The sequence below is a fragment of the Rhododendron vialii genome, chromosome 1a, assembly GCF_030253575.1.
Source record: "Rhododendron vialii isolate Sample 1 chromosome 1a, ASM3025357v1".
Taxonomy (NCBI): domain Eukaryota; kingdom Viridiplantae; phylum Streptophyta; class Magnoliopsida; order Ericales; family Ericaceae; genus Rhododendron; species Rhododendron vialii.
In genome coordinates, this window is record NC_080557.1 from 44958774 (window position 1) to 44985089 (window position 26316).

A 26316-nucleotide genomic window follows, 5' to 3' on the forward strand; every position below is an offset into this window, starting at 1 on the left:
GTGCTGGTATCCGGTGGTGCTACTAATAGGCTTTATTTCGAACCCGTATGTGGACCGAAGAGGAGGATTTCTCGCCGTTGTGCACCAGGTGGTGCCGTGGTGACGGCCCGTTCTCACGGATGGTAGCTATGGCTCAAACCAGACATTTCATTTGCGGGTAGGGAGTCCCTATGGTCACGCCCAAATGAGAGTTACTACGTTGATCGCCTCCTCCCACCCTTTTGATTATCAAAAAAAAAAAAGTAAACGTTGATTTGTGCAGCCCTTTCGCTTGGCCTATAAAACTCCGCACAATCAATCGGAAACAATGTGTGAGAAACCCAGGTGTATTACCCACCACTATGGATTTGCTTTCTCAACTACCTTTAGCAATTGCCTTGCTTTTAGCTTCACTGTGGTTGTACAAGCAGTGGAGATCAACAACTCAGAGTCACAAGCTCAAGCTCAAGTCGCCCCCTGAGCCACCGGGCGCATGGCCCTTAATAGGCCACCTCCGTCTGCTCAGTGGCCAAGTTCCCCTGTCTCGGACCCTGGGAGCCATGGCCGACAAGTACGGTCCGGTCTTCTTGTTCCGGCTCGGTGTTCACCCTGTGCTCGTGGTGAACAATTGGGAGTCTTTCAAAGAGTGTTTCACCACGCATGATATAGCCTTCGCCTCGCGCCCACAATCCAGTGCATGTAAGTTGTTGTGGACTTCCGAAGCTCTTCTATTTCAACAGTATTTGAAAAATAGTGAATTGGTTTTGAATGTGATAGTTTTATGTATTGGCTTCACTGACTTGTATACATAAGACTACATCAAGATATGCTTCAATCAAGGAAATCACAATCAAATCTCCTAATCCTAATTTTAGGATACAGTCAAAGTTACAATCAAATCTCCTAATTCTAGGATGAGATTAAATTCTTTCTATCGGTAGTGGAAAACTCCACTTTTCACCATCGCCTTTTTCGGTCTTATCGTGTGTTTATTGTTGATCTGAACCATTCATCTTGTAGACCCCACATAATATGTATCCATGAAAAAATAAACTTAATCGGATATCAATAGGAATATCAAAAATTGAATTTTGCTTTGTAAAATAGACAGTTTATCTTATTATTATTGATAGAAATCAGATCGTCTATTTTATAAATCAAAATTCAAAGTTTGACATTTCTATCAACTTTTGATGAAGCTGATTTTTTGCATGGCAATAGTATACTGCGGGTCTTATAATATGAACAGTTCAGATTACAATAATAGACGCTCGGTGGGGCTCATAATGGACGGTGGTAAAAAAATGAAATTTTACACCAGCGGTAGATATAATTTATTCTCTTCTAGGATACAATCAAGGACAGATATGCAATATTACATAGAGAGATATGGATCTTATCACTCCCCTTCAAGTTGGAGCATGAATATCCATAATGCCCAACTTGGAGACTAAGTGACGCAACTGCTTTGCACCAAGTGCTTTGGTGAAAATATCCTCAGGCTGCTGAGCTGTAGGGAAATGCATCGTCTGAACAGGGCCAGCCCTGGGGTAAGCCCCGCAAACCCTCGAACTTGGGCAACCCCCCAAGCCGGGGCAACCAAAAAAAAATTTAAGTTAAATATAAATATAAAAAAGTTCTCATAATTTGCACAAACCATTTGCTTGGTTGGTTGAGCGGCTACTGCATGCCATTAAGTCTCCAGGAGAGTCAAGTTCGCCCTGGGGATTCCATCGCCTTCTTTTTTTTTCTACCTCTTTTTCTTTTCCTCTCCTCACACCCCCAAAATATTAGGAAAATAATACGTATTACTAAAATACTTTGTTGAAAATTTTTGATTTAACAATCATAATTATGGAGTAATTATAAGTGTTATGTTCTTACATTTGATTAGAGAAAAAATCAAGCTAACATGGTTTTTTGTTTTTACTTGCTAACTACCATTTTGCAAGAGAGGTTAAGCAGTTTGGCTATGTTTTCAATTGAGATTGAGGCGTCATTCAACTAAGAGCAGTTTTGGGCATTTGAAACTTTTCTTAGCTTTTGCTGATCAAAAAAAACTTTTCTTAGCTTTTTACACTTTTTGAGACAGACTATTCTCATCACATATATCAACTAAAGAGCCCAAAAGGCTGAATAACAAAAAATTATAGGAACAAGCCCCAAGTTCTTGATAAGTAGAGTACGATGACTAAATTGATAAATTTGCTTCACAAAATGCAAGTTATTTTTTTTGAATTGGATCGTGCTAATCATAAGGCGCTATAACCGGGTTACATTGCAATGTTGATTTTTTTGATGTTATTCAATCTAAAAGAACATTAAAACTTTGAATTTTTTTTTGTACTTGTATTTTTTTGTTAAAAAAATTGTATGACTTAATAGTAAGTGGGCAACAAAGTGTGAAATTGGGCTTGGGCAACCCAAATGTCGGGGCCGGCACTGCGTCCGAATAATCCCAACTTAAGCTTTTAGATGAGTTGATAGTTAACAATTTAATGTAATATTTATATTAGAAAATTAATCTTAAGTTCATTATGTGAACTTCATAAGCCCACAAGTCCATCTATTAATTTTGGAAGGTCTAAAGTCCATTTTAGGGCACCCTAGAGTAGGGTAAGGCACCTTAGGGTTTAGGTACTTTCATAAAATTTTAGGGTGCACTTTTTTATTATAGGATAGGGTAGATTACCCTAATGTAGGGTACCTTAGCATAGGGTATCTTAAGGTTTAGGCACTTTTATAAGGTTTTAGTGTGTACTTTCCTATTATAGAGTTTTAGTGGTTTAGGCACTTTCATTGGATTTAGGATTTTAGGCACTTTCTTATGGTACCCTAAGATTTAGGTTGTGTGGATTTGTGGCTTTACAAAACTATTAGGTAGACTTGTGGTGGACCTATCACTAAATCTCCCTATTTATATTAGGGAAAATGAAGGTTAAGGACGTATTTTGATAATTAATACATACCAAGGACAAGCTTTGATGATTATTAATTATCAAAATACGTCATGGACCGTCATTTTCCCTATATATTGTGTAGTCACATAGATCCCCCCGCCTTAATGTTTTTCTGAATTATTCATGTTCGCAAACTTATTTCTCATCTTCACTATATATCCACTGTCTACACACACATATCTCATATTCTCATGTACGTGGTGGTTTATTTTCTATTTCTATCACTCACCCTTTCCTTTGCGTAACTTCCAACTTTTTAGGAAAACATTAGGCGGGGAATTTATGTTAAAATCGGGCCCATAACAATGATCGGAGCCGCTTAATTTCTAGAGCTAGCTTGTCGAGAACGAGGACTCTCCTCCAGTCTCGTCCAATTTTGGCCTTTTGTCGGGCCAACGGCCTTTCACTTTTTAGAGTTTGTCGAGAACAACGACCACGCCAAAAATTACGTTGCTCGGATATCTTTTGATAGGATCTTTAAATGCATTAAGTTTCGGATAAATGTGTTGAAGGAGTTGCACACCTTTTTTTTATACAACATTAATATTAATTTTTAACACGATCAATGCTCAAGGCGATCTCTAAAAAGTAAATGGTTCCGATCATTTTTTTGAGATCCGGAAAGAGTCCACAAAAGACCAAAACTGGACAGGTACACTGGACGAGAGCTGAGTCCCAAAAAATGGAGTAAAACTTCAACAACTCTCCAAAACTTTTGTTTTATGGCTCTAACTGTAACTTGAAAAAAGTACGTACTCTGAATAAATTTAAGGAAAATGACAGCTAAGGACGTGTTTTAATAATTAATACCCGCCAAGGACAAACTAAGAACATTTGTTAATACTGAAAATTTTATTGGCAGATAGTATTAATTATCAAAACACGTCCTGGGCCGTCATTTTCCCATAAATTTATCGGTATTTCTATTGTCAGCCCAGTGGGTTGACAATAAGCACACAAGAGAATAAGGAAAACACATATTTCTATATTTTTTTTACACTTTTTAATACACATTTACACTTCTTATTGTCAGCCCAGTGGGCTGATTTTAAATTTTTCCTAAATTTATTGGTCATTTTATTGTCATTTCACACGCTCCTTACGACTATACACATTTCTTAATTATAACGTGTTTTTTTGGTAAGTCACATATCTTATTACATGTACATGTAATTTTTTTCTTGAGTTAAAATCCTAACTCCGTCCATTTATGCAGCCAAGTACCTCAGCTACAACTTGGCCTTTCTCGGCTTTTGCTCATACGGCTCATACTGGCGAGACATACGTAAACTGGTAGTGATCCAACTACTTTCGGCCCATCGTCTCGAGCAATTCAAACATGTTCGAGTGTCTGAAATCGACACCAGCATCAAAGAACTGTACCGCCTGGGCAAAACCAATCAGCCAGACGAGGCCGTAGAGATAACCTCGTGGATCGAGCAACTGACCATAAACATAATCACGAGGATGGTCTCGGGGAAGAGGTACTTCGATTGGAGCGGCGCAGTGCAAGATCCCAGGGCGGAGAATTTCATGAGAGCTATAAAGGAGTTCATGTATGTCAGCGGGAATTTCTTCTCGTCGGACGTGATCCCTTATCCTCCGCTGACGTGGGTGGACTGGGGTGGCAAACTGAGGAACGTGAAGAGGATTATGAGGGAGTTAGATGATATTATTCAGAGTTGGGTACACGAACATGTTGTTGAGAGGAGAAGAGAGAGAGAGGAAAAGGATGAGGACTTCATTGATGTGATGTTGTCTGAGATTGAGGAAGGGGGGAATTATGGGCACATGAGGGATACCATCATCAAGGCAACAGTGCTGGTATGTGATCTTTAGACCTCTTAATTTTTTTTTAAAGTTAACAATATTTGTGCAAAAGATGACTCACAATGATATAATCAAACTTAGTAACATCCTTAGAAATAATCAAATTTTGAGTTTTAGATAATCAAAACTAGCAACTTTTTTTAATAATCAAAATTTGTGGACTCCGCACCACATAAGTTAACTAGTTCCAAAATTTGTATACACGCGTGTTTCAACTGGTATTTTTTTCTTCTCTTCTTCGCTTACTTTATGTCTTCTTCGCTTCACCCACAAACTATTTCTCTTTCTTTCCCTCAAAAACTGAAACTTATATCTCTCAATCATCTACAATTCAGTCCATCATCACCGGATTAAAGTATTTCACTCTTCTTTTCCGTTTCTATTTTTTTTCCCCCAAAAAAATTCATAATAGGAGGGAAGAAAGTCACCGATTTTCCCCCAAAATTAAGAGAGGGAATCGATATATTTTTTGTCAAAAAAAAAAAAAACCGTAAATGGAAGGAAGTGAATGACAAGAAACAAAATGGGAGAGAGAGTGAAATTGTAGTAGACCATTATTTTGGTTATGGACTAAAAGTGACCATTATGAAGCTCAACATTGTTAAGCTGAGCAACCTCTTAAGTGAATAATCAAAAGCTGATGTGTCAACTTTTGATTATTATTTTTTGATTATATTACTGTGAATGGCCTTAGCGTAACTGGGCCTTAATGAAGCTAACCAAAGTTGGGTGGGATCCAGATGATTTTACCTAAATTTAACTAAAAAAATGATTTCGAGAAAATTGAGTAAACATGCATGATTAAATGTAAACAAGGCATTTAATTTTTTTTTTTTTACATTTTTCAGTTTTACGTTAAATTTTTATGTGATATTGGTTCACATTGACGAGAGAAATCAAAAAAAAAAAAAATTATGATTTTTACACAAATATTTAAAAAATATCCAAAGAAAGCTCCAAAACGACAAAATTAAAAAATTGCATTCTATAATCATTAGTGGGTGTTCCACTTTTATGGAAAAGGAACTTTTTGAAAAAAAATGCAATTTCAAGCTCAAAAATTATGGTGTTTACGCAAATAATTTTTCTATCAATATGGATCTTGTTTGATAAATCTTATTAAAATCTTTGGTTATGGACTAGAAGTGACCATTGCGAAGCTCAACATTATTAAGCTGAGCAATCTCTTAAGTGAATAATCAAAAACTGATGTGTCAACTTTTGATTATTATTTTTTGATTATACCACTGTGAATGGCTTAGCGTAACTGGGCCTTAATGAAGCTAACCAAAGTTGGGTGGGATATAGATGATTTTACCTAAATTTAACTAAAAAAATGATTTGGAGAAAATTGAGTAAACATGCATGATTAAACATGCACATTCAATTTCTCTAATTGACAATGATACATCACCTACTAGTAGGAGATGCAGAAATTCATATTTTTAGGAGCGCGCGCGCGTGTATATGTATATATATAATTTTTTTTAAGGCCCCTAAAGGATGGGGTGTTTTTGTAACGCCCCGATATTTTAAACGAATATCGACAGCATAATTTATTATTTTTCAAAAAAGATTTCTTTAGTCAACCAAATAAATACGAAAGTATCAACATAAGGATTTTTTTATTTCAACTCAAATTGAAAATACAAAACTTTTATTCAAAGGTAAACATTGGTCTTACAAGCATTGAGCCGACTTCTCATGGAAGATACTGACTCAAAAAAAATATTTATTTAACCTTAATAAAATATGGCAATTTATTGAAATAACTTCAGAGCGACTCTAGTCTTGATACAGATCCCAAGCATACTCGGTCTCCGCCCCCTAGTATTCTTCCTGTGTCAAACTGCTCTACCATTGAATCCTGCATACTCTGGCAAATTGATTGCCGAAGTAACCGATTTACCAGGATACAAACGTATCCATGAGTGATAATTCACTCAGTAGAATAATCCTAACCCTACCAACCCCTTACTTTACAGCTAAGCAGTCTTATCACAATTCATATGGAAATAATAGAACGACCAGCATTACATAAGTAAATTTATTAGCAAGCCTTTAAATTACCTTCTTTTGAATCTCACATTTCATAATTATACCTGCACCATAGTATCCATCGTCTTACGAACTCATATTTTAAATGTCCTGCTACATTTAATATCACGAGGTATTAGTAGACTATCCACTCAATTTAGGTCCATCAGGCTGCCCTCAAGGTCCTGCTAGGCTACCCTCAATACCTGAGGTCCTGCCAGGCTACCCCTGAGGTCCTGCTTGGCCACCCTCACAATTCTAGGTCCATCAGGCTGCCCTCAAGGTCCTGCTAGGCTACCCTCAATACCTGAGGTCCTGCCAGACTACCCCTAAGGTCCTGCTTGGCCACCCTAGCCACACCGGGTCTTTCAAGCTACCCTTAAGGTCCTGCCAGGCTACCCTCAATAACTGAGGTCCTGCTAGGCTACCCCTGAGGTCCTGCTAAGCCCACAACTTTCATCTATTTTTTCTTTTTCATTAACCATAATAACGTTTGCATAATTTCTCATTGAAATCACCAAACAAATCTAAGTCCGACCCAACAATACAACAATCATGAATCCATAATAACATAATCAGTAAACATGATATATTTAATGGGAAAGCAAATATAGCAATTGGTACTGTGCGAGTAAGTAAAGCACGTAGAGTTTTATGATTGGGCCAATGCCCTTAATTTATTAAATAAATGAGAAATTTTATCAAACAAATAATTTAATTAGTAATCCTTCAACATTCTATTTATTTATTATAAGAATCATATTCAATTAACACTAAACCAAGGCAACTCAATTATTTTCATTATCGTTCATATATAACACGAAAGTTAAAACCACCCAAACACATCTCTTGGGGCCAAAATTATAATTTCAAGAAGTCCATGGGGATAACTGTAATTGTTGTGCCATTTGTTTTAAAACTTCCAACTGGTGAACAGTTCCAAAAACGTGATTAGCAATCACGGTTAATAACGGAGCAGTGTCTTCTCGAAAAAATCTGGGTTTCGTTCGTTCAATTTCAATTTCGTATCTTTTCGATTCTAATAATAAAAACTAACCTCTTAGTACATTAATATACTTAGAGAGAGGTAGGAGAAGGATTATAATACCTTTAATCCGGACAAGGCGATTCGGTGGAGTCCGGTGGGTTTTCGTTTGGTGGCGAAAGATTGATATTCTAGCAGCAACTTAGAGCTGGAATAACTTGACCAAACATCTGCTGTTTTGGATGATTCTTGTGTCTCTCGCGAAGACCTTGAAACGTTCTACGACTTTCATGAAGAAATCTAAGCCCGAAAACCACTCTAAGTAGTAGAAAAATGGAAGTTTAGAAGGATCGCTAAATCTGTCTGGAAATCAGAATCCGAGAATTTTACCTAACTTTGAATGGCGATAACTCTATCAATTCTTGACCGTTTTGGGCGATTCTTGGGTCGAAATTGAAGCTCTCGATGCCCTCTACAGCTTTTGTGAAGAAACTTAGGCCTAAAAACGACAGAAACTACGAGGAAACAGGCCATGAATAGAGGAACGTGATATGGACGAAAATCGAAAGGGTGTGATCCCTCTTTTTTTTTCTTTTTTTCTTTTTGTAGAGGACTAGGAGTATTGTACTGTGAGAGAGGAGAGAGGTATTTATAGAGGAGAAGCATAGAGTTGGTGGAATTCGGGAGGAGAGAGAGATATAGTTTCAATAGAATTCTAATTAGCGTTTAGATACGAAGGATATAGGATAAATGTATATCTCTAAAGTATAATATGTTTCGAATACGATTTTTTTTTGTAATATCAAATATACACATAATAATGTAATTTAATTAATAAATCTAACTAATTATTGAATTAGTTTTAACATTTCAAATTTATATTAAAAAAAAATAGGGCAAAAATCCGGATCGTTACAGTTTTCACTGATGAATAAGTTGGAAATCACAACTTTTTAGTTTTGTCCATATTTAAATTATTTTTTTTACATTTGTCAGTTTTACATTAAATTTTTATGTGATATTGGCTCACATTGACGAGAGAAATAAAAAATTATGATTTTTACACAAATATTTTTAAAATATCCAAAGAAAGCTCCAAAACGACAAAATTAAAAAATTGTGTTCTATAATCATTAGGGGGTGTTCTACTTTTATGGAAAGGAAACTTTTTAAAAAGGATTGTAATTTTAAGCTTAAAAATTATGTGTTTACGTAAATAATTTTTTTTTATCAATATGAATCTTATTTGATACATCTCATTAAAAATTTTTAAACGGTGAAAAATATTTTTAATTTTCATTATATTTAAATTTGAATTACCTTCGTCTGAAAAAAAAATTCTTTTTTTAAAAATGGAACGCCTTCCAGTTTTCTGACACTAACGCCCTTGCAGAATCTCATAATAGCAGGGGCCGACACCGGATCCATCAACCTGTCATGGATCCTCTCCATCCTCCTCAACAACCGACCCGCACTGGCTCGCGCCCGAGAAGAGATCGACGCCCAGATCGGCAAAACCCGATGGGTCGAAGAATGCGACGTCAAAAACCTAGTCTATCTCCAAGCAATCGTCAAAGAATCACTCCGGCTGTACCCGCCCGCCCCTCTCTCCGTCCCGCATATAGCCACGGCCGACTGCGAAGTCGGCGGGTACCACATCCCGAAGGGCACCCGTTTGCTCCCCAACTTGTGGAAGCTCCACCGAGACCCGAGGGTGTGGCCCGACCCGGAGAAGTTCGCGCCGGAACGGTGGCTGGCGGGCAACCATGCGGCGGGGCTGGATGTTTCGGGGAAAAATTTCGAGTACGTCCCGTTCGGGGCGGGCCGGCGGTCGTGCCCCGGGCTCGCGTTAGGGATGCATGTGGCGCAGTTGGCGCTGGCGAGGCTGGTTCAAGGTTTTGAATTCGCGACGCCGGGAGACGAGGCCGTGGATATGAGTGAAGGATTGGGGATTTCCTTGCCTAAGGTAAAACCGATTGACGTGTTGATCACTCCTCGGCTTGCTTCGGAACTCTATGAAGGCTAGTTCGCAAGACGACTTAATTACTCTGGAATGTACTAGTAATTAATGGAGACCGGAGAGTATCTCTTGATATCCAAACATAGTAGTATCAATTAAAATAAAATAAAAATAGTAGTAACAGATAAGTTAAATTCTGTACTAGAATAATGCTACGGCCACATCACTCGGCCATATCCCGACTGTATCACTCTCACATGCTATGCCGCAGATCATATACTCTGTTGGAGGACGAATATTTGTCACTGGTTTGTTTTTAATATATGAGTCCTTAAAATAAGTTTGGGTTTAGGGCGCACACAAATTGTACGGCAACAAACAAGCGATTGCCATAAGTAGGGGTGTTCAAGAAAATCGATCAAATCGTAAAATCGGTTCGATCCGGATCAAACCGTCCTATTTAGTCTGATTCTGTGGTTCTACGGTCAGGTTATGGTTCTAAAAAAATAAGAACTGTTAATTTTGGTTCGGTTACTAGTTCTCAATTAATGAACCGTAGTTAGAACCGAATCAGACATTTTAAAACTAAGATAAATATAGAAATACATATGTGTGTGTAATTAAATATGTATTTGAATTTGGTAGGTTAATCTTTTCTTTGCTAAACTTAATTTATCTAGGAATGAAATCTCATTTGTTAGAAAAGTTTTTATTATTTTTTTCCTTCCTTTTCTATTCCAGCAGATTATCTTCCTATTTCTTTAATTTTATGAGTTCATATTATGTGAATAAGTGTTTGGATGCTTATTCGATAGAACCGGAACCGAACCAAAACCGGACTAGTCTTGCGGTTTGGTTTTAGTTAGGTTCTATGCATATATTGATTAGGTTCTGGTTTTCAATTTTCTAGAACCGTTTGAAATGATCCGGTTACTAATTTTCTAGAGAACCGGACCAATTCGGACCATACATACCCAAGCGTATCTAAGCTAATTCCCATAAACGATTGCCATAAAACAAGCGATTGCCATAAGCGTCTTTGAGCTATTTCCCATGGAAGCGATTGTCGTAAGCGTCTCTGAGCTAGTTCCCCCGTGGGAAGTGATCATGATGGCGGGATGTTGGGTCATGGCATGACGAGAATGTTCAATTCAGTCGGGCTCGTAGACAAGCCAATAGAGTTGCCCATGAAGTAGCAGGCTTCAGCTATTAGGGCCCGATTGGATGGGGTATAAGGGAGAGGAATGAGCTTAACTGGACCGTGTCTCCACTTTTGTCTTTGTTTTCTGTTCTATGTATGGATGTTTCAAGGTAGCTCTTTAGGCAGTTTCGAATCATCATATAAAAAAGAGAATAAGTTATTAACGACTCCGCGCAATTTTAGTTATCCAAAAGTGTTTTGGATGATTTGGATTGAAAACAAAGGGTAATAAATAATCTATTACCGTTAAGAGATTGCTTTCAATTCGAATCGTCCAAAACAATTTTGGACGATCGATATTGAGCACCGTAAACTTTATTTACAGTTCCTCCGTAAATAAGATTTTCTCTACTAAAACTGAAAGAAACACAGGTCCACCAAGGCAATAGACAATAGTTTATTTGTAGTTTGCCTTTACTTAACTACCTGAACTTTCCCCATCTAAAAGCAAAGAATGCTGCGAATCAGACAGATAATAGTGCACAAATTGTGCATAGTATTTATTTTGGGATTCATTATGAGTTTCACTTAAATAATTCGAACCGTTTATTAAACGTAAAATATGTTTTCAAGGGTCTTTGCGAAAAATCAGCGCAATTCGATACCTATAAGTGCTTGATTTAATCATCTAATTTTTCATTCAGATTTCTGAATCATGAAAAGCAAAACAAAAACTAAATGAAGTTACTCTCTCCCCCTTCAACGGACAGAAATTTGAACCCTATGATCATCAAGTAGTCAAAGTGCATGCATGCCTTCACAAGAATCACAACTAGAATTTCGGTGGCTTTTAGTTGTAACAGGTAGTGAGATATCATATAATGAAGTAGTACTGTTTTGAATTACATTCAAAATATGGGTAGCTAGCAAGTGGTTGGTCCAACTTTCTATGGGATAAAGAATAGTAGTATTGTTTCAGTGATCATGAATATTTGATAATTTCGATCCAAGGCTACGATCAAATTATGATGATGTGTATATATGCAAAGCAAGTACTCCAGCAATTAAGTTGTATATATAAACGATGAGGTCCACCGTGTAGCATCCGAATTGTTTATTGCCGAGATGAAATTTGAATCATTGAATTGCCAAACGGATGACTCAGAGGGTGTACAGCACAGTGCTATGTACAACTTTCGTAAAACTATGATCACTTCTCTGTGGGTATTTTTTTTTTATCAGATGGCTACAACTATAGGAGTATTCTAGTCTGTGTGTGTGTCGAGCTTACAAACACTTTTTTTTTTTTTCTTTTCTCCTGGAATCACTTTTTTTAAAGCCAAGATTTACTAATTTGCAGCCACGACCACAAGGGAAAACCGTGCTTCAAAGCTTTTCTTTCAGCACACACGCTGCACGCCGCGATATGCAGATACAAGGCCAGACTCGTGGCCCAGAAGTTAAAACAAGTTTAATTTCGTTACACGATATTGGGTAGAATAGGTTTTGCGTAGAACTGTTCTATCTAAGACCGTGTAACATGGTATCAGAGCTAGGTATCAGAGATGAGAAGGTTGCATGTCTCTAACCCCTGCACGCAACAGCAACCCTTGAGCACACTGCACGACAGGGCTGCAAATGAACCGAGCCGTTCGTGAACTGTTTGAGACTCGACAGTAAAGACTCGTTCGAGATCGATTCAGATACTAAACGAACCAAATCTGAGCCTCAATTTTAAGCTTGATTAATAAATGAGCTAACCCTAAACTTTACTGTATTTGGCTCAATTAGGCTAGCGAACTGTGTGTGTCATAAGAATTTCACATATAACCTTGAATATGCATGAACATTTTACATGTATATAAAAAAAATTTATAACTTGTACATGTATAATAAACTTTTAAAAGTACCATAAGCTTGAAATTTCAATATGTTTTAATAATTTTATAAAAATATTTAAAAAAAACATCTTATAGTTCCCAATCAAAATTTGATGAGCTGAGCCGCTCAATGTAATCAAAACGTGATTTTAAGGGTACCCGCGAGAAATCAGCAAAAACAATGATAAGGAAGGACTTGATTTGAGCAGTTTTTAGCTTAGTTTTGATGAACGGTTCAATTAAAAATTGCTCAAAATAAGCACTTTTCAGTCATATTTTTTGCTAATTTATCGCGGGCACCATTAAAATCACATTCTGCACACATCGAACGGTTCAGATTATAAAAATTTGATCGTGAACTATGAGATTGAGATTTGAGGTGTATTTTTAGATGTTTTAGGTGTCCCTAGAACCGCCCCGTTTTATATATGTATGAACTTATTTATGTACAAAATAAAAATATTGTTTGCAGTTCTAGACCGGCATGAGATCATAAATATCCCATATTTTTTATTCATTAAGGCTCATGAACAAAGTTTAAGTTCGAGTCAAACCTAGGCAAGCTTAGCTCGTCAAATTTTCCTTGAGCTCAGCTCGATTCGGCTCATGCGTGAGGAAGGGCGTGAAGTGAAGTTTCACATCGCGAGGGTACCAAAGCAATATGATGCATATAACCATGAGGACGTCCTCACTTAAATAGTTAGCTTTTGGGGTTGAATAACCCTGCTCCAGCATTCCTGAATACATACACCTTTCGGTCTCCAGTTACTTGTAGTTGTAGATTTGCTATTACTTAGAGCATTCATCTTATCCCTCACTTAGTAAAGCTTAGCCCTCCTCACCTTCTTTTTGTCCAGCACCTTTATCTCCTTTATGTTGGGTGAGTACCTGACATCAATCTCTCATTTACCAAAAACCCGGTAGAGAAGAGTATCTAATAACAACAGATTGTGGAAAAAGCAATGATTAAACAATGCTAATTCACCTACAGAAATATGCATGTGATATAAGTAGCAGCAATTAGTGAAAGCACCAAGAAAAAATAAAAGATAAATTTACAAGGGTTATTTGAAAAAACCATGTTCTTGAGCTGAACTCTACAAGGTGCAGGACCAAGGGATTAATGTGGGCCTAGTGGAAGGATCTGGCCTTCTATAGCATCAACCTGTCTATATTCTATGAGACTACAAGCATTAATGAACCTGGGCCTTTTGGGGCCTAGGCATGAACAACTGAGACAAGCATCCCTCTTAATATTCTTCAGATGCATCTGTATTTTCTGAAGAGACCTGGTCTGGGAAGTATCTGTACTTTCCTCAAGTGTTTGAACTACACTTATTACCTACTTAGAATTTGTTATTCCATGTTTAATTCGCACGGCACAGAAGCTCAAAATCCTACAATTACATCTGGAATAATCTGAAGATAGTTTCAATTTACTTACAGGGGGAAGAGGGATTCTACCCCAACTCCTGCCACAAGCCTTCTTAGTCTTAATGTAGTATTTAGACCAGCATTACGCCTTGCTATAACAATGCCTTTGAGGATCGAAACACACCTTCTATTGTCGGGCACCTCCTGCTCATGCAAAGGTTTTTATCACAACAAATCAATAGATGCTCCTCACAGCAATTCCGGTTCTACCAAAGCAACAAAAACAAACAATTTCCATACCACTTTGAGCTGGATGATATAGCCAGGCCTAATATCTGGTATTTCTCTCTGGTTCCTCACTTCCTCCACAGCCTCCTTATCAAGAACCTGAAATGTCATACCAACCGAAAAATCTTAATCATATCAGAGAACGTGCTCCTTCCATATGTTAAAATAAAGGTAACAAATATATGCATGCCAGCATTAGGTGCTTGGCTGTTTTATCAAGCCTTATGAATTTGATGCGTGGAGGAACACCAGGTACAGAAGCAGTAGCTTCCTGCGCAACAGAGTCGGCTGAATTGTCCATCGTGGAGATGCATCTGCCTGATAAAGCTTGTAGTCCCACAGATTGGTAAGCAAGACCTGGCTTAGGACCACTATGTAACAGTGGGACTGAATGTCTACCACCAGTATTATATGATGTGAGCAAGCTTGTTTTGACACTGGGCTTTGTCTGACAGAACACATTAACAAACATCAGAAATACGGACTAATTCTTCACAAACAGAAACCAACAATACAGATAAAAGTAATCACAAGGATACTTATAATTTTGTTTTTCTTCCTCCCATTCAAAAAAAAAAAAAAACCTCACCAAGGACATAAAGATAACAGATAATTATGTTTTCTTTCTTCCATTCAACATTCCAAACACAAAACTCACCAAGGAACATAGCAGTGTAGGTAATCAACCGAAACATTTTAATGCAACACCAAAATGGTAAACAGTTGGTCACCAAGAGGTGCCACATTTAGTAATGAAATGGAATGACAAAGACCAGAGACACCAAATAACTGTTTTCAAATCCCCAGGAGATTCGAATGAAACAAATGATATTTGCTAAAACATTAGTCTCTTGTCACGCTATTTGCAGAAATAAATAGGCATGTGAACAAGCCAAGCCAAGCGGAGCCGAGTAATGAGTTTTTCAAGCTTGGCTATCAAAACTAACGAGCTTAAAGAATACTTTAGCTTGGCTTACTTATCATTCTATGCGTTCCCTCTATGATGCTTTGGGAGCATGGTTCCATGACGTAATATCTCGATTTTTGGAGAAGTAGAGGGGGGGGCCCTTGAAAGTTTTCCAAGCCGTGACATCGTTACCCATCTTCGAATTCCTAAAAACTCCAAGAACCGTACCCTAGTTCTTTCATCTGTGTAATGGTTGCCCAAAACTGCTTCATTGACTCCTTGTTAGCGAAAATCCGAAGCACGAGACTGTATAAATGGCAGAACTGGGTCTAAACCCATTTTTGTCACATACCCAGTTAAAGAATTTGGAAGCGTTTTTGGGCCTTTATCGAGCTTCTTCAAAATGTAAACAAACGGTTTCATGGGTCATGTTTATCATGCAATACACTTTTCAGTAAGTATGATATCATTTTATGGTGGGATCCACATTATTTCAACCAATATGAAGGAAAGTAATGTTTACCCTCCTAAGTGGAGGATGAACAAAACTCAACTCCATTATAGGTCTCAAAAAAATGATCCAAGCCATCCATTATGTTTAAAATATTTTTTTAAGGCCTCTGCAAAAAATTAGCTCAATATAATACCTATAAGTACTTGATCTAATCGTCTAACTTTTCATAAGTTAGACGATTAGATCAAGTATTTATAGGTGTCGGGTTGAGTTGATTTTTTTGCGAAAACCCTTAGAAAAATGTTTTAAACATAACAAACGGCTTGGGATCATTTGCGTGGGACCCGTAATGAGCCCCACAACACAATCTATGCACAGTTTTGCTGTCTCCATAGACTTTTTGCATAGGATTGCATTCTTTCCAGGTCCACCGAGGCAATAGTTTATTTAAGTAGTTTGCCTTTGCTTAACTACTTGAACTAATTTCCCCATCTAAAAGCAAAAAATCACAACTAGTAATTTCAACCCTAGGATCATCAACTCAAAGTGCATGCCTTGATTACCTTCACAAGAATCACAACTAGAATTTCGGTGGCTTGTAGTTGTAACAGGTAGTGAGATAGTACAATGAAATGTTTTGAATTACATTCAAAATGGCCGGGTAGCTAGCAAGTGGTTGGTCCAACTTAATTTCTATGGGATAATAAGATGCTTCAGTGATGATTTGACAATTTCTATCCAAGGCTATGATCAAAGTATGATGATGTATGCAAAGCAAGTACCGAGTTGTATATATAAACAATGAGATTCACTTTGTAGCATCCGAGTTCTTTATTATCGAGATAAAATTTGAATCATTGGATTAAAAGGGCACAGCACGGTGTTGTGCACTCCCTGCGCATCACCCATGCCCATTTCCGAAGGATGAAGTATCTTTTTCATGCATCATACCGGTAAAAAGGCTTTAATTCAAACGTGCAAAAATTTAGTATGTGTGAGAGCTGGTTGTCAGCATATCTATCAATATACTATAGAAATGTGTCTGAGCCCCACAAGTTTTCACACTTGCACGTACTTTTTTATTGTTTAGAGAGAGAGAGAGAGAAACGTGGGCGAGGGAGAAAGAGAGAAAAAATTATTTTATGCCACTGAGCACCATCACATGGTACTCCAAATTCATTGTTCATCACGCATCTTTCAATATATAAAATGAGACCAATACTAACGTGCATCGAACACGGGACCGAATAAAAAATTAATCTATCAACTAACGTTTAATTTGCTTGTTTGATACACGGGAATAAAATATATCAATGAATTTTTGTTATCCGGTGCATCAAACGGGCATAAACGCTAGTGAAATTATGTGTTTGGTCTCAAACTTTTTGGATTTGGATTAAAAAAATATTTGAAGAAAGTGAGATTTGGTAGAGGTCACTTCTCTGTAGGAGTATTTTATTTTTTTATCGAATTGCTACTACTTTAATAAGAATATGATTGGATGGCCACAGTAGTGGTTCAAGTTGATATTTATGCTATGTTTGGTTTGGTTTTTAATTTTTTTTTTGAAAAATAATAAGGATAATAAGTGGGGAGAGATAAAGAGAGAAATGTTAAAAATATGAAAAATCTAGAAGGAATCTAGGGGGTATTTTTTGAAAAATTCTTTTTGAATTGTAAAGAGAATCAAAGCATTAAGCATTCAAAAAAGATCCACTATATTAATTTGATTATATCACCGCTTTTATATCATTTTATTGTCATGAAACATTTGAATCGATATGCTGGTTACTGTTTTTCTTAATATAGAACTAATCATAGGTCCATTTTGGAGATTATTTTTAAAAGCAAACACCATTATTGTATTTTTCATGTTTTGAATTTTTCTTACATCAGAAATAAAAAAATATATATCACCACTGTATTTTGGAGATTTGTCATACTACTAGTCTTCTGAAATGTAAAGAATAAAATAACCAAGTTTTTGCGTATTGACTTCTTCATAGCCATTTTTTCTTTTTCTGTTAGATTTTAGAAGAAGTTACCCTATCCTAATCACAAACCAATTAGCACATTTATATGGGTTCAACCTACAGCCGCATTGCACCTAAGTATAACTACACAAACGTTAAGCCAACTACTCATTTGTTCAAAACCGTGAAAATATGCAAAAATAATAAATAAATAAAAGTCAAATTAGAAAAATGAATAGTTGAGGTGCGCAAAACTGACTCGAACATTTGAGTTGTAAAAAAAATATGAACCAACAATGGTGAGCACCAACACACTCTATCCGTCTCAATTTATTTGTCCGCTTTTTTACTTTTAAAGTGCTCCAAAATATTCGACCATTTGACTTTTAAATGATTCCAATTTCTCTTTTTATCCTTTCCTTATTAGTGTAAAGTATCCTTTAAAAACAGTTCGAGAGTAAATGTGAAAATTTGTAGTCTTTTTAGATGTAATCATAGTATTTTTTAAAAAGAGTAAGATTTTCGAGATTGAAATTTGTTTATACACTTCACTAATTGGACTTCCAGTAGGTGCTGTAGCACCATACTACGCACTTTCGAGTGGATTGTGTATCCGACGGCTCAGATCTTATCTCGACAACCAACGATTGAAAGCCGTTTATTGTCGAGATGAGATCTGAGCCGTCGGATAGATGTTCAGTACGGTACTGCGTACACCACTGTACAACACCATTCTCCAATTCCCACTAATTGATGCAAACACTATTTTTTTTGTCCTTTAGCGGGTGAATTTAACACATGCAAAGAATGTTTTGTAAATTCACTTGCTGAAAAAAAAATTGCATTAATTGTTTAAAAAAAAATGTAGAAATCAATTTCCTTTCGAGATTGGATAAACAAGTCGGGAGTATCAATCAACCCCTATCCGAATCATTGGTCACCAAAGAATTCTGCTATGAGTAGAGACACTGGTAGGGATCCTGGTAGAGACAAATCTAATTAATTATACTTTATACCTTCAATTTTAAACTATTATGGTTTAGTTCTAATTCTGGAATGGTCTCGCTCTGTGATACTGGAGTTTTGCTTCTGCTAGCTGGTTTTCTAATTCTCTAAGTTTATTCTGTTCTTCTCTTATAAATCTGGTAAGAGTGGTGCTATATCTAGGTCTGTGAATATATATGGGTGTCCTTAAAAGTGTGTCTATTAAGAAATTCTGGAAATATATTTCTTCTCTCAATCGATGAATATGAATTAAAATAAGCTCTTTCTTGTTCATGTATGTAAAAGGTTTGTGATCAAGTATTTGTAAATCCTACTCGGTACTTACCACCACATGATCCAGATAAACTGTTTAAAATGATTTGAATACTGCAAAAATTATATATCATATTACCCATTGATTAATCTTTCTTTTCATATTACTCACCCCTTATGTGTCAAAATTTTATTTAGAGAAATTCCTTATTTTCCTTCTTAACCTACCTCCGAATACTACTCCCTCAACGCCATCCTTTGGCAAAACGGGTACAAGACTCAAGAAGGCTTTACGGTTTAAAGGCCTGAAGTCATTACTCCTTTAAAATTTTAAATTTCAAGGTGTTAACTATATGAAAACTGGATTAAAAATTTCTCTGGGTAATACAAGTATATAATTCAAACAGTATACATAACATTTATAATCATAGGGGTGTTCCCTTTCGGGAGTCCCTAAAGAACAATAGAGAACTTGAAGAAAGGCTTACAATATTATTGCCAACTGCTGATTACAAAGACTCAATTGCTGAAGATTGACTCGACCAATTACAATTGCAACAAATGCTTTAGATAGCAATCGTTCAAGTGTTAGGAGAGTCGTGCTTTCAAATGAAAAACTCTGGGCTATTTATAGATCAATCTAAAGTTAAAATGACTGGTAACTTATTAACAAAAGAGATCCGGTTTCCTAAAGAGAATAGTAGATGCCGCGTGATCTCTGGCCCGCATCGTCACATCTTTCAACTTTCTCTTTTGAAAAAGAAGACCCTTGATTATTGCTGCTGGTGAAAGGTGGTTGAAATAGTAGAAAGTGGTTGAATCTGTCTGTCAGATAGTGGCTGAAACAGTAAAAGTTGTTGATGATTTCTACTTTCGGTGGATGATAGTGATGTTGTCGGCGCTTCATCTCTATCCTTCCATTGCATTATTGAGATTTTGAACGGCCTCGTCATCAAAATCATAATCATGGCTGGATAAAACTTCTCCTGTTGTCATGGCTCTTTGCTGTTCTTTCTGCTCCAAATAATATCTGACTAAATTATCATGTCCTGTTTCAAAATGAAATTTTAGTTCTGGAATGTGATCATTGGACCTAATTTTTTGAAATAGGTCTTCACATATTAATGGTGCCTTCCCGTAATCATATAGACTGTCATAATGAAATCCTTCCGCTATGGAGAAAGCAATAGCATGTCTGATCTGTTTTCTTATTGAATTTGTTTCGCAAATCCATGGGGCGTCATTATCGCAGTGATGAATGCGTCTGAGGATTGTATTGGCTGGATTGGTATTAATGTGAATGTTGTGGTAAGCGGGAATGAGTTGTCCTGTAGACGTCCATTCTGGAAGTTTTGATTCCATTACCGCTTCTACTGCTGTACCCTGTTCTGCCATGGAATTAAGAACACAAGCTGCAATCTTTCTTCCAAATCTGTTAGTGTCTTCTGGGTCATGGAATATAATTTGCTGAATATATCCAAAATCCAAAAGAGTTGCTTCTGTAATTTCTACCACTTTATCTTTGAAATTAAGATTAAAGGGTTTGAAATTCTTCATGTCTATGTTGGCCATGGGAATACTGTAAATGAGTTGACAAGTACAGGTCATCCGTTCTAAAGGTATTTGAATGCAGGTTGGTTTGATTTCTGGGCATGGAACAACATCCTTTTCTTGTAAATAAAGGGTTTTCCAGGAAATTGTGAGACCCGGAATGCATCCTTCATTTTGGTTGATTTTGATCAGCTCTGAGAATAAAAATTCCTGGAAATGAGCTCTATCTTGTCTGGCTAAGTGCTGAATATGGTTAATAACATCTGAAGGGAATTTTGAGAGGAAGGTAAAAGCTTTTGGCTGTAAAAGCTCAATTGGATCATATTCCTTACTCCACTCACTCTTTTCTTCATCTTCCAGTGGGGAAGACTGCTTTCTCACTTTTACCAGTGGGGTAAAAGGGCTTCTAATCTTTTTGAGCTCCTTTTCTGATTCTAACAACTTCTTTTTGAGAGTTGTTATTTCTTCTTCAAGCCTTCGCTGGTTGTTGATTAACTGTTGATTGGCTTGCTCAAAATCTTGGTTTCTTTTATTTAAAAGTTTAAAATTTCTAGTCATTGTTTCGCAATGACTACAAAATCTTATTTGCTGAGCAAATGGCTGATTAGAAGGTGGTTGGTTGAAGACCTGGTTATTTTCAAAACCTGCAATCTCAAGGGCCGCTTGAGTATTTAACCTTCTAGAAGACTCTGAGACATAAAAATTATTTCCAATGGCACGATTTGCCCATTGATTTGCTTCTGCAAAAGTATGAAAACCTTTCCATGTTGAGGAAGGGATTCCATCTACCTGTTTTAAAACTTCTGGCCAATAGGAATAAATTCCTGGAACACGGCCTATGGCTACACAATAAAATGAAAATCTTTTTGTTGGGTTTGACCCATTTTGTTGATTAAAGAAAATGTTTAAAGCGTTTAGACAACCTAAAAATCTAGGAACATCTTTGTGAGAGTCCCAGAGATTATCTAAAAGACACTTCTGTTCCTCACTGATATTGTGGATGAGGTACCTGAATTTAGATCTGGATTGTTCAGGAAAGACTCTGAGAGTTACACTCCCAAAAGTTAAAAACTTCTGATCTGTTCTGGTTGAACTGGTTATACTGCTGGAAGATGCCATCTGAAAAATCAAAATATTAGTATTTATTTCTCTAGATAAATAATCTGCTAAAGTGTTTTCTTTTCCTTTGATGTGTTCAAATTCTACTGTGTAACCATTACCTGTTATGGTATCTACAAAATTAAGCCATCTACGAGTACTAATCTTTTTCTCATTGAGAAGCTTATGAAATTTAACAATTGCTTCGCAATCTGTTCTGACTGTAAAAGGTTTAAATAACCATAACTTGAAGCTATTAATGGCGTTAACAACTCCTAATATTTCACAATCTATGCTGGCTAAATTTCCTTTTTCTTTGTATTTTCCACTGGAATACCTACAAATTTTTTCTGTAGATTTTGCTGAATATTTAGTAGATTTACTGAGGAGTATTGCTCCCCATCCCTTTTCACTGGCATCTACCTCTATTACTATGTAATCAGATTCTAATGGTAAATCTAGTTCTGGTAGATTTCTACAAATTTCTTTGATTTTTCTGACAAGATTAATATCTTGCTGGTTGAAGTATTTTTGACCGGTTGGGGTCGTTTTACTGTATAAGGGTCCTATGATTTTGCTAAGATCCTTTATGTAAGGTCTAGCATAATTCAAGGTTCCTAAGAATGACTGGAGTTTTTTCCTATCCTCTATTTTATCCGGAAATTCTAAAATTTTTTGTGCTATGTGTGGTTGAAGCTGAATTTTTCCTTTTCCTATTCTTACTCCTAAATATTCTATATATTCTTTATTTAATTCCATTTTCTTTTTACTAATGATTAAACCATTATCTAAGAATAATTGAAAAACAATTCTAAGATGCCTATAATGTTCATCCTGTGTCTTACTGAAAACAAGAATATCATCAATATAAACAAGAATGAAAGAATTGTAATTTTTAAATATATTATCCATCTTTCTTTGAAAAATGCTAGGGGCTGTTTTTAAACCAAAGGGCATGACTATCCATTCATAACACCCTTGAGGACATGTGAATGCTGTCCATGGTCTGCTGGACTGATCTAACATAATCTGCCAAAATCCTGATTTACAATCAAATTTACTAAAAATTACTGCATCTTGAATATTATTAATAAGCTGTTCTTTACTAGGTATATCATAACTATCTAACTGGATATTATCATTAAGGCGTTTATAGTTTATGACCATTCGCGCCTTGTCTCGTTTGATTTCTGCATGGTTTCTTACCATAAAGGCTGTACTTCTGTGAGGACTTATACTTTCTGTTATTACCTTAAGATCTAACAATTCTTTAATCTGTTTTTCAAATTCTTTTATATCTAGAGGACTATATACTATTTTCTGGGTACTGATCTTAAAGTCTGGATTAATGATTTCTAAATGTGCTAAAGTTTTGGTTTTATTCCAATGTTTGATTGGATTTTCTCCTAAAATCTGAGTCTCTTCTGCTAATCTAATTAGTTCTTCTAGCAGATCTTTATCTGTTCTTTTCTTCTTTTTGCGATCAAGAACTGATAAAGAATGTTCTATTTGGCAAAAATCTATTATATCATGGTCTAACTGGATTGGCTGTTCACTTAGCTGTTCTTCCATTAACCATTCTAGATCTGTTTCAATGGTGTCTTCTATGGTTTCTTCGTATGAATCTAACTGTGTATCTGGAGATGGTACGTCTCTTAACGCTTCTGCTATTTTTGCCTTTACTATCCTATTTTCTTCTGCTATTTTTTCAGTTGTATCTATTATGGTTTCACCACGCTTAGCTGACAGCTCTGATTCTATATTCTGGGCATGAAGTGTTTCTACCTGTAGACTTCGTTTATGAAACGTCACAAAGTGTTTACTAAATGTGATGCTTCCATTCATACTGTCTATAAAGTTTAATCCTAAGATAAACTTATAGCTGTGATTAATATCGCCTATCCATACCATGGGTAATGGGTAGGTATGCTGCTGTTGAAGTCTGTTGGTAAACCTAATGCTGCTATTCATGAGACATGTATCATAAATGATGCTGGTGTTATTCATAAGATCTGCTCTAGCTATATATCCTGGTTTGGTAAAATATTCTATTGGTATAAGATCACGGCTAATGTGACTCTTACTGGCTCCTGTATCTACCATAGCTTTGGTTTCTATGATTTTACCTGGATTTTTTCCTTTAGCTGGCAATAAGATCTCACAATTTATCTCTATAAGGCTGTTTTCGCCTATTCTGTTGACCGACTCAACAATGTTACAGTGGTCTTCTAATACCTCAACTGATTTTAAGGGCTGGTTTTTCTCATGTAACTGGTTTCTTAATCTACCATTTTCTATTCTATATGTTTCCAATTCTATAGATAAAATTTCTATTTTCTTTTCTAGCTCTCCTACTTGTTTTTCTAACTGAAATTTGGTTCTATCCAAATCTAACCTAATTGTAGCTGCTTCTAACTTGGCTTCTTGGAGTGCTAATTTAGAATTCTGGTTTAACACTGGTTGCTGTATGCTACCACTTAAATCTATCAAATCTCTATCTATCTGATAGTTTTTCTTGAGACAAAATTTGCAAATATTTTTCTTACAATGTTCACAGATACTTCTAAATAATCTAAAAGGATAACCATTGCATTCTGAGCAAGGTTCACTGTCTTGACCTATATTATGTTTCCACTGGTGTATGCATTCTGTACTACTTTTAATCATAAAAGTATATTCTGGTAGATAACTGGGAAGTTCCTCTTCTGAACTACTACTACTATCACTATTACTTTCTTCTAAAAAATTTATCTCCTCTGGTTCTGTACTGATCAAACTATATATTGATTCAGTGTCACTGTCTTCTAGTTTTATTTCTATAAACTCTATATTATCAAAATCTTCTAATTCTGTCATAAGATTGGCTTTCTCTGCATTTCTCCGATTTTTTCCTTTATTAGGGCATTTATTGGCTAAATGATCTTCTGAGTCGCATATAAAGCATTTACATTTTCGGTTCTGGGTTGATTGAACCTTCTTCCTAAAATGTTTCTTAGGCCTTGGTTTAAACTGTCTTTTACTGGATGCTTGTTCATAGGATTGACTTTTCCTATATCTCTTTCTGGGATAATAGCCATGTTTCTGGTATATATAATTATATTTTCCTGTTTGTGCTATTTTCTTATGGTATTTACTGGCTTTCTTCTGATATTTATAAAATTTATTTTTCTTTTTCTTTCTTTTCCCCTGGTCATATCCATACTGTTGTGGAGTATATATGACTTGACTACAGAAATTTAACTTATTTTTCTTTATGCCTTTCTGGATTTCAAGTGTTGTACACTTGTCTCTTAAGACTGTAAAAACAAACTGAATTCTAGGACCTATTCCTAAATGTTGATTTTCATCACCATTAGTAACTTTCCATTTTTCCCATATTTCTTCTCCTAATGGGCCTGGAAGTTTTCTGAAGAATTTATCACTAATTTCTGGATCTAATGCTCTGCCTGTCTGGGATGCAAGGGCTATAAAGTCATTGCAAAAACTGACTATATATTTCCATTTATGTAACTTAAGCTGTTCTAACTGTCTTATAGCTACATTCTGGTATGTGGTGTTTCCTCTATTAGGATCTGCTCCTATAATTAGAGTTTTAACTAAACTGGTGAAATTGTAGACATTTGGTCCTTGGGCTATCAAAGCCGCATATTGAATTTCAAAATCTCTTTTGTATGCTTCTACAATTCCTTTCGCTGTATCCCCTAGAAATGATTCGCAATATGACCACATCTCTGCTGAAGAGTGCCAATTGGTCATTTCTAAAAGTTTTCTAACTAGGGCTTGTTCCCATCTGTCTATTACTGCTTTATGAAACTGAGGATCAAATGCCGCAATATCTAGCATTAATCCCGTACCTGCTTGCGCCATAAGGGTTATATCTCTGTCTACTGGTAACCTTTTCCCATAGGTTCTGAATTCTAATTCTTGAGCTGATGGCTCTATTCTAGATCTGCTGATTGGGATGTTTCCCATTTCATATACTTGATTTGGGAGTACTGGTGGAGTATTGTCATATGTCTCCATTTTGACTTCTACCATATGACTTTCTATATTTTCTACTGGTACTGGTAGTTGGTAATATCTAGATCTAGGGTCTGAGTGGCAAAACATATCTTCGACTGAAAGATTGTTTTTTCTACTAGTGTCATATTCTAAAAATTTTTCTTCTAGAACAAATATATTATTTTGTATTAGATATTGTCTCTGAGAGCTATCATCTATTTCTGGATGCTCATACTCAAGTTTTTGAGTATAATATCCTTCCAAAATCTGATAATCATAATAATCTAAATCTGATCTATAAACTGGTTCTAGGAGTTCTTTTAACCTGATTATGTCCGATTCACTAAATTTAAATAACTGATCTAGAGTAAAATGAGTCTGTTCATATGCCATATAAATGTGTTCTGTTTCTATTTCTGACTGAGTGGAACTACTAACATCTGAATGTCTACCGACGGAAGTATAATTGCTAAATCTGAGATTAACTTCTCCTGAACTCGTGGTATAAAAACTATTACTATTGGGTTTAAGTTGTGTTTTTGGAACTAAATTAGTGACTTTCCATTCAAGTCCGGCTAACATCTCTGAGTCTCGTTTTTTGGCTTCTATCACTTGAATTCCTCTAGTGCCTAAAGCTTTC

At 36.1% G+C, this 26316-nt stretch overlaps 2 protein-coding genes across 3 annotated transcripts in view; one reads left to right on the forward strand and one right to left on the reverse strand.

The window, feature by feature from the left end:
* Positions 1–310: 310 nt before the first annotated feature.
* LOC131319943 (nicotine N-demethylase CYP82E3-like) overlaps positions 311–26316 on the forward strand; it is a 51918-nt gene continuing 25912 nt past the window's right edge. The window contains exons 1-3 of one of the 2 annotated variants that reach the window (XM_058350421.1): positions 311–678; positions 4156–4763; positions 9185–9846. In XM_058350421.1, the coding sequence (XP_058206404.1) occupies positions 342–678; positions 4156–4763; positions 9185–9817 (1578 nt within the window). In that variant the 5' untranslated portion in view covers positions 311–341 and the 3' untranslated portion in view covers positions 9818–9846. Of the gene's footprint in view, positions 679–4155; positions 4764–9184; positions 10092–26316 lie in introns of those variants that run through there. The other variant, XM_058350413.1, reaches the window with a different exon arrangement.
* LOC131319964 (large ribosomal subunit protein bL19cz-like) lies at positions 13498–15763 on the reverse strand. Its single transcript, XM_058350464.1, has 3 exons — positions 14447–15763; positions 14217–14350; positions 13498–13660 (listed from the first exon to the last, which is right to left on the reverse strand). The coding sequence occupies exons 1-3, from the start codon at positions 14543–14545 to the stop codon at positions 13591–13593; spliced, it is 303 nt and encodes a 100-aa protein (XP_058206447.1). The 5' UTR covers positions 14546–15763; the 3' UTR covers positions 13498–13590.

What these genes read in the sequence shown, in the direction of transcription:
- LOC131319964 (XM_058350464.1), bottom strand. Translation starts at nt 14,545, where the DNA reads ATGACATTTCAGGTTCTTGATAAGGAGGCTGTGGAGGAAGTGAGGAAC. An exon ending in ATATCATCCAGCTCAAAGTG is followed by an intron (nt 14,351 to 14,446) that starts GTATGGAAATTG and finishes TTGCATGAGCAG; the next exon opens with GAGGTGCCCGACAATAGAAG. An exon ending in GTAGAATCCCTCTTCCCCCT is followed by an intron (nt 13,661 to 14,216) that starts GTAAGTAAATTG and finishes GATTGATGTCAG; the next exon opens with GTACTCACCCAACATAAAGG.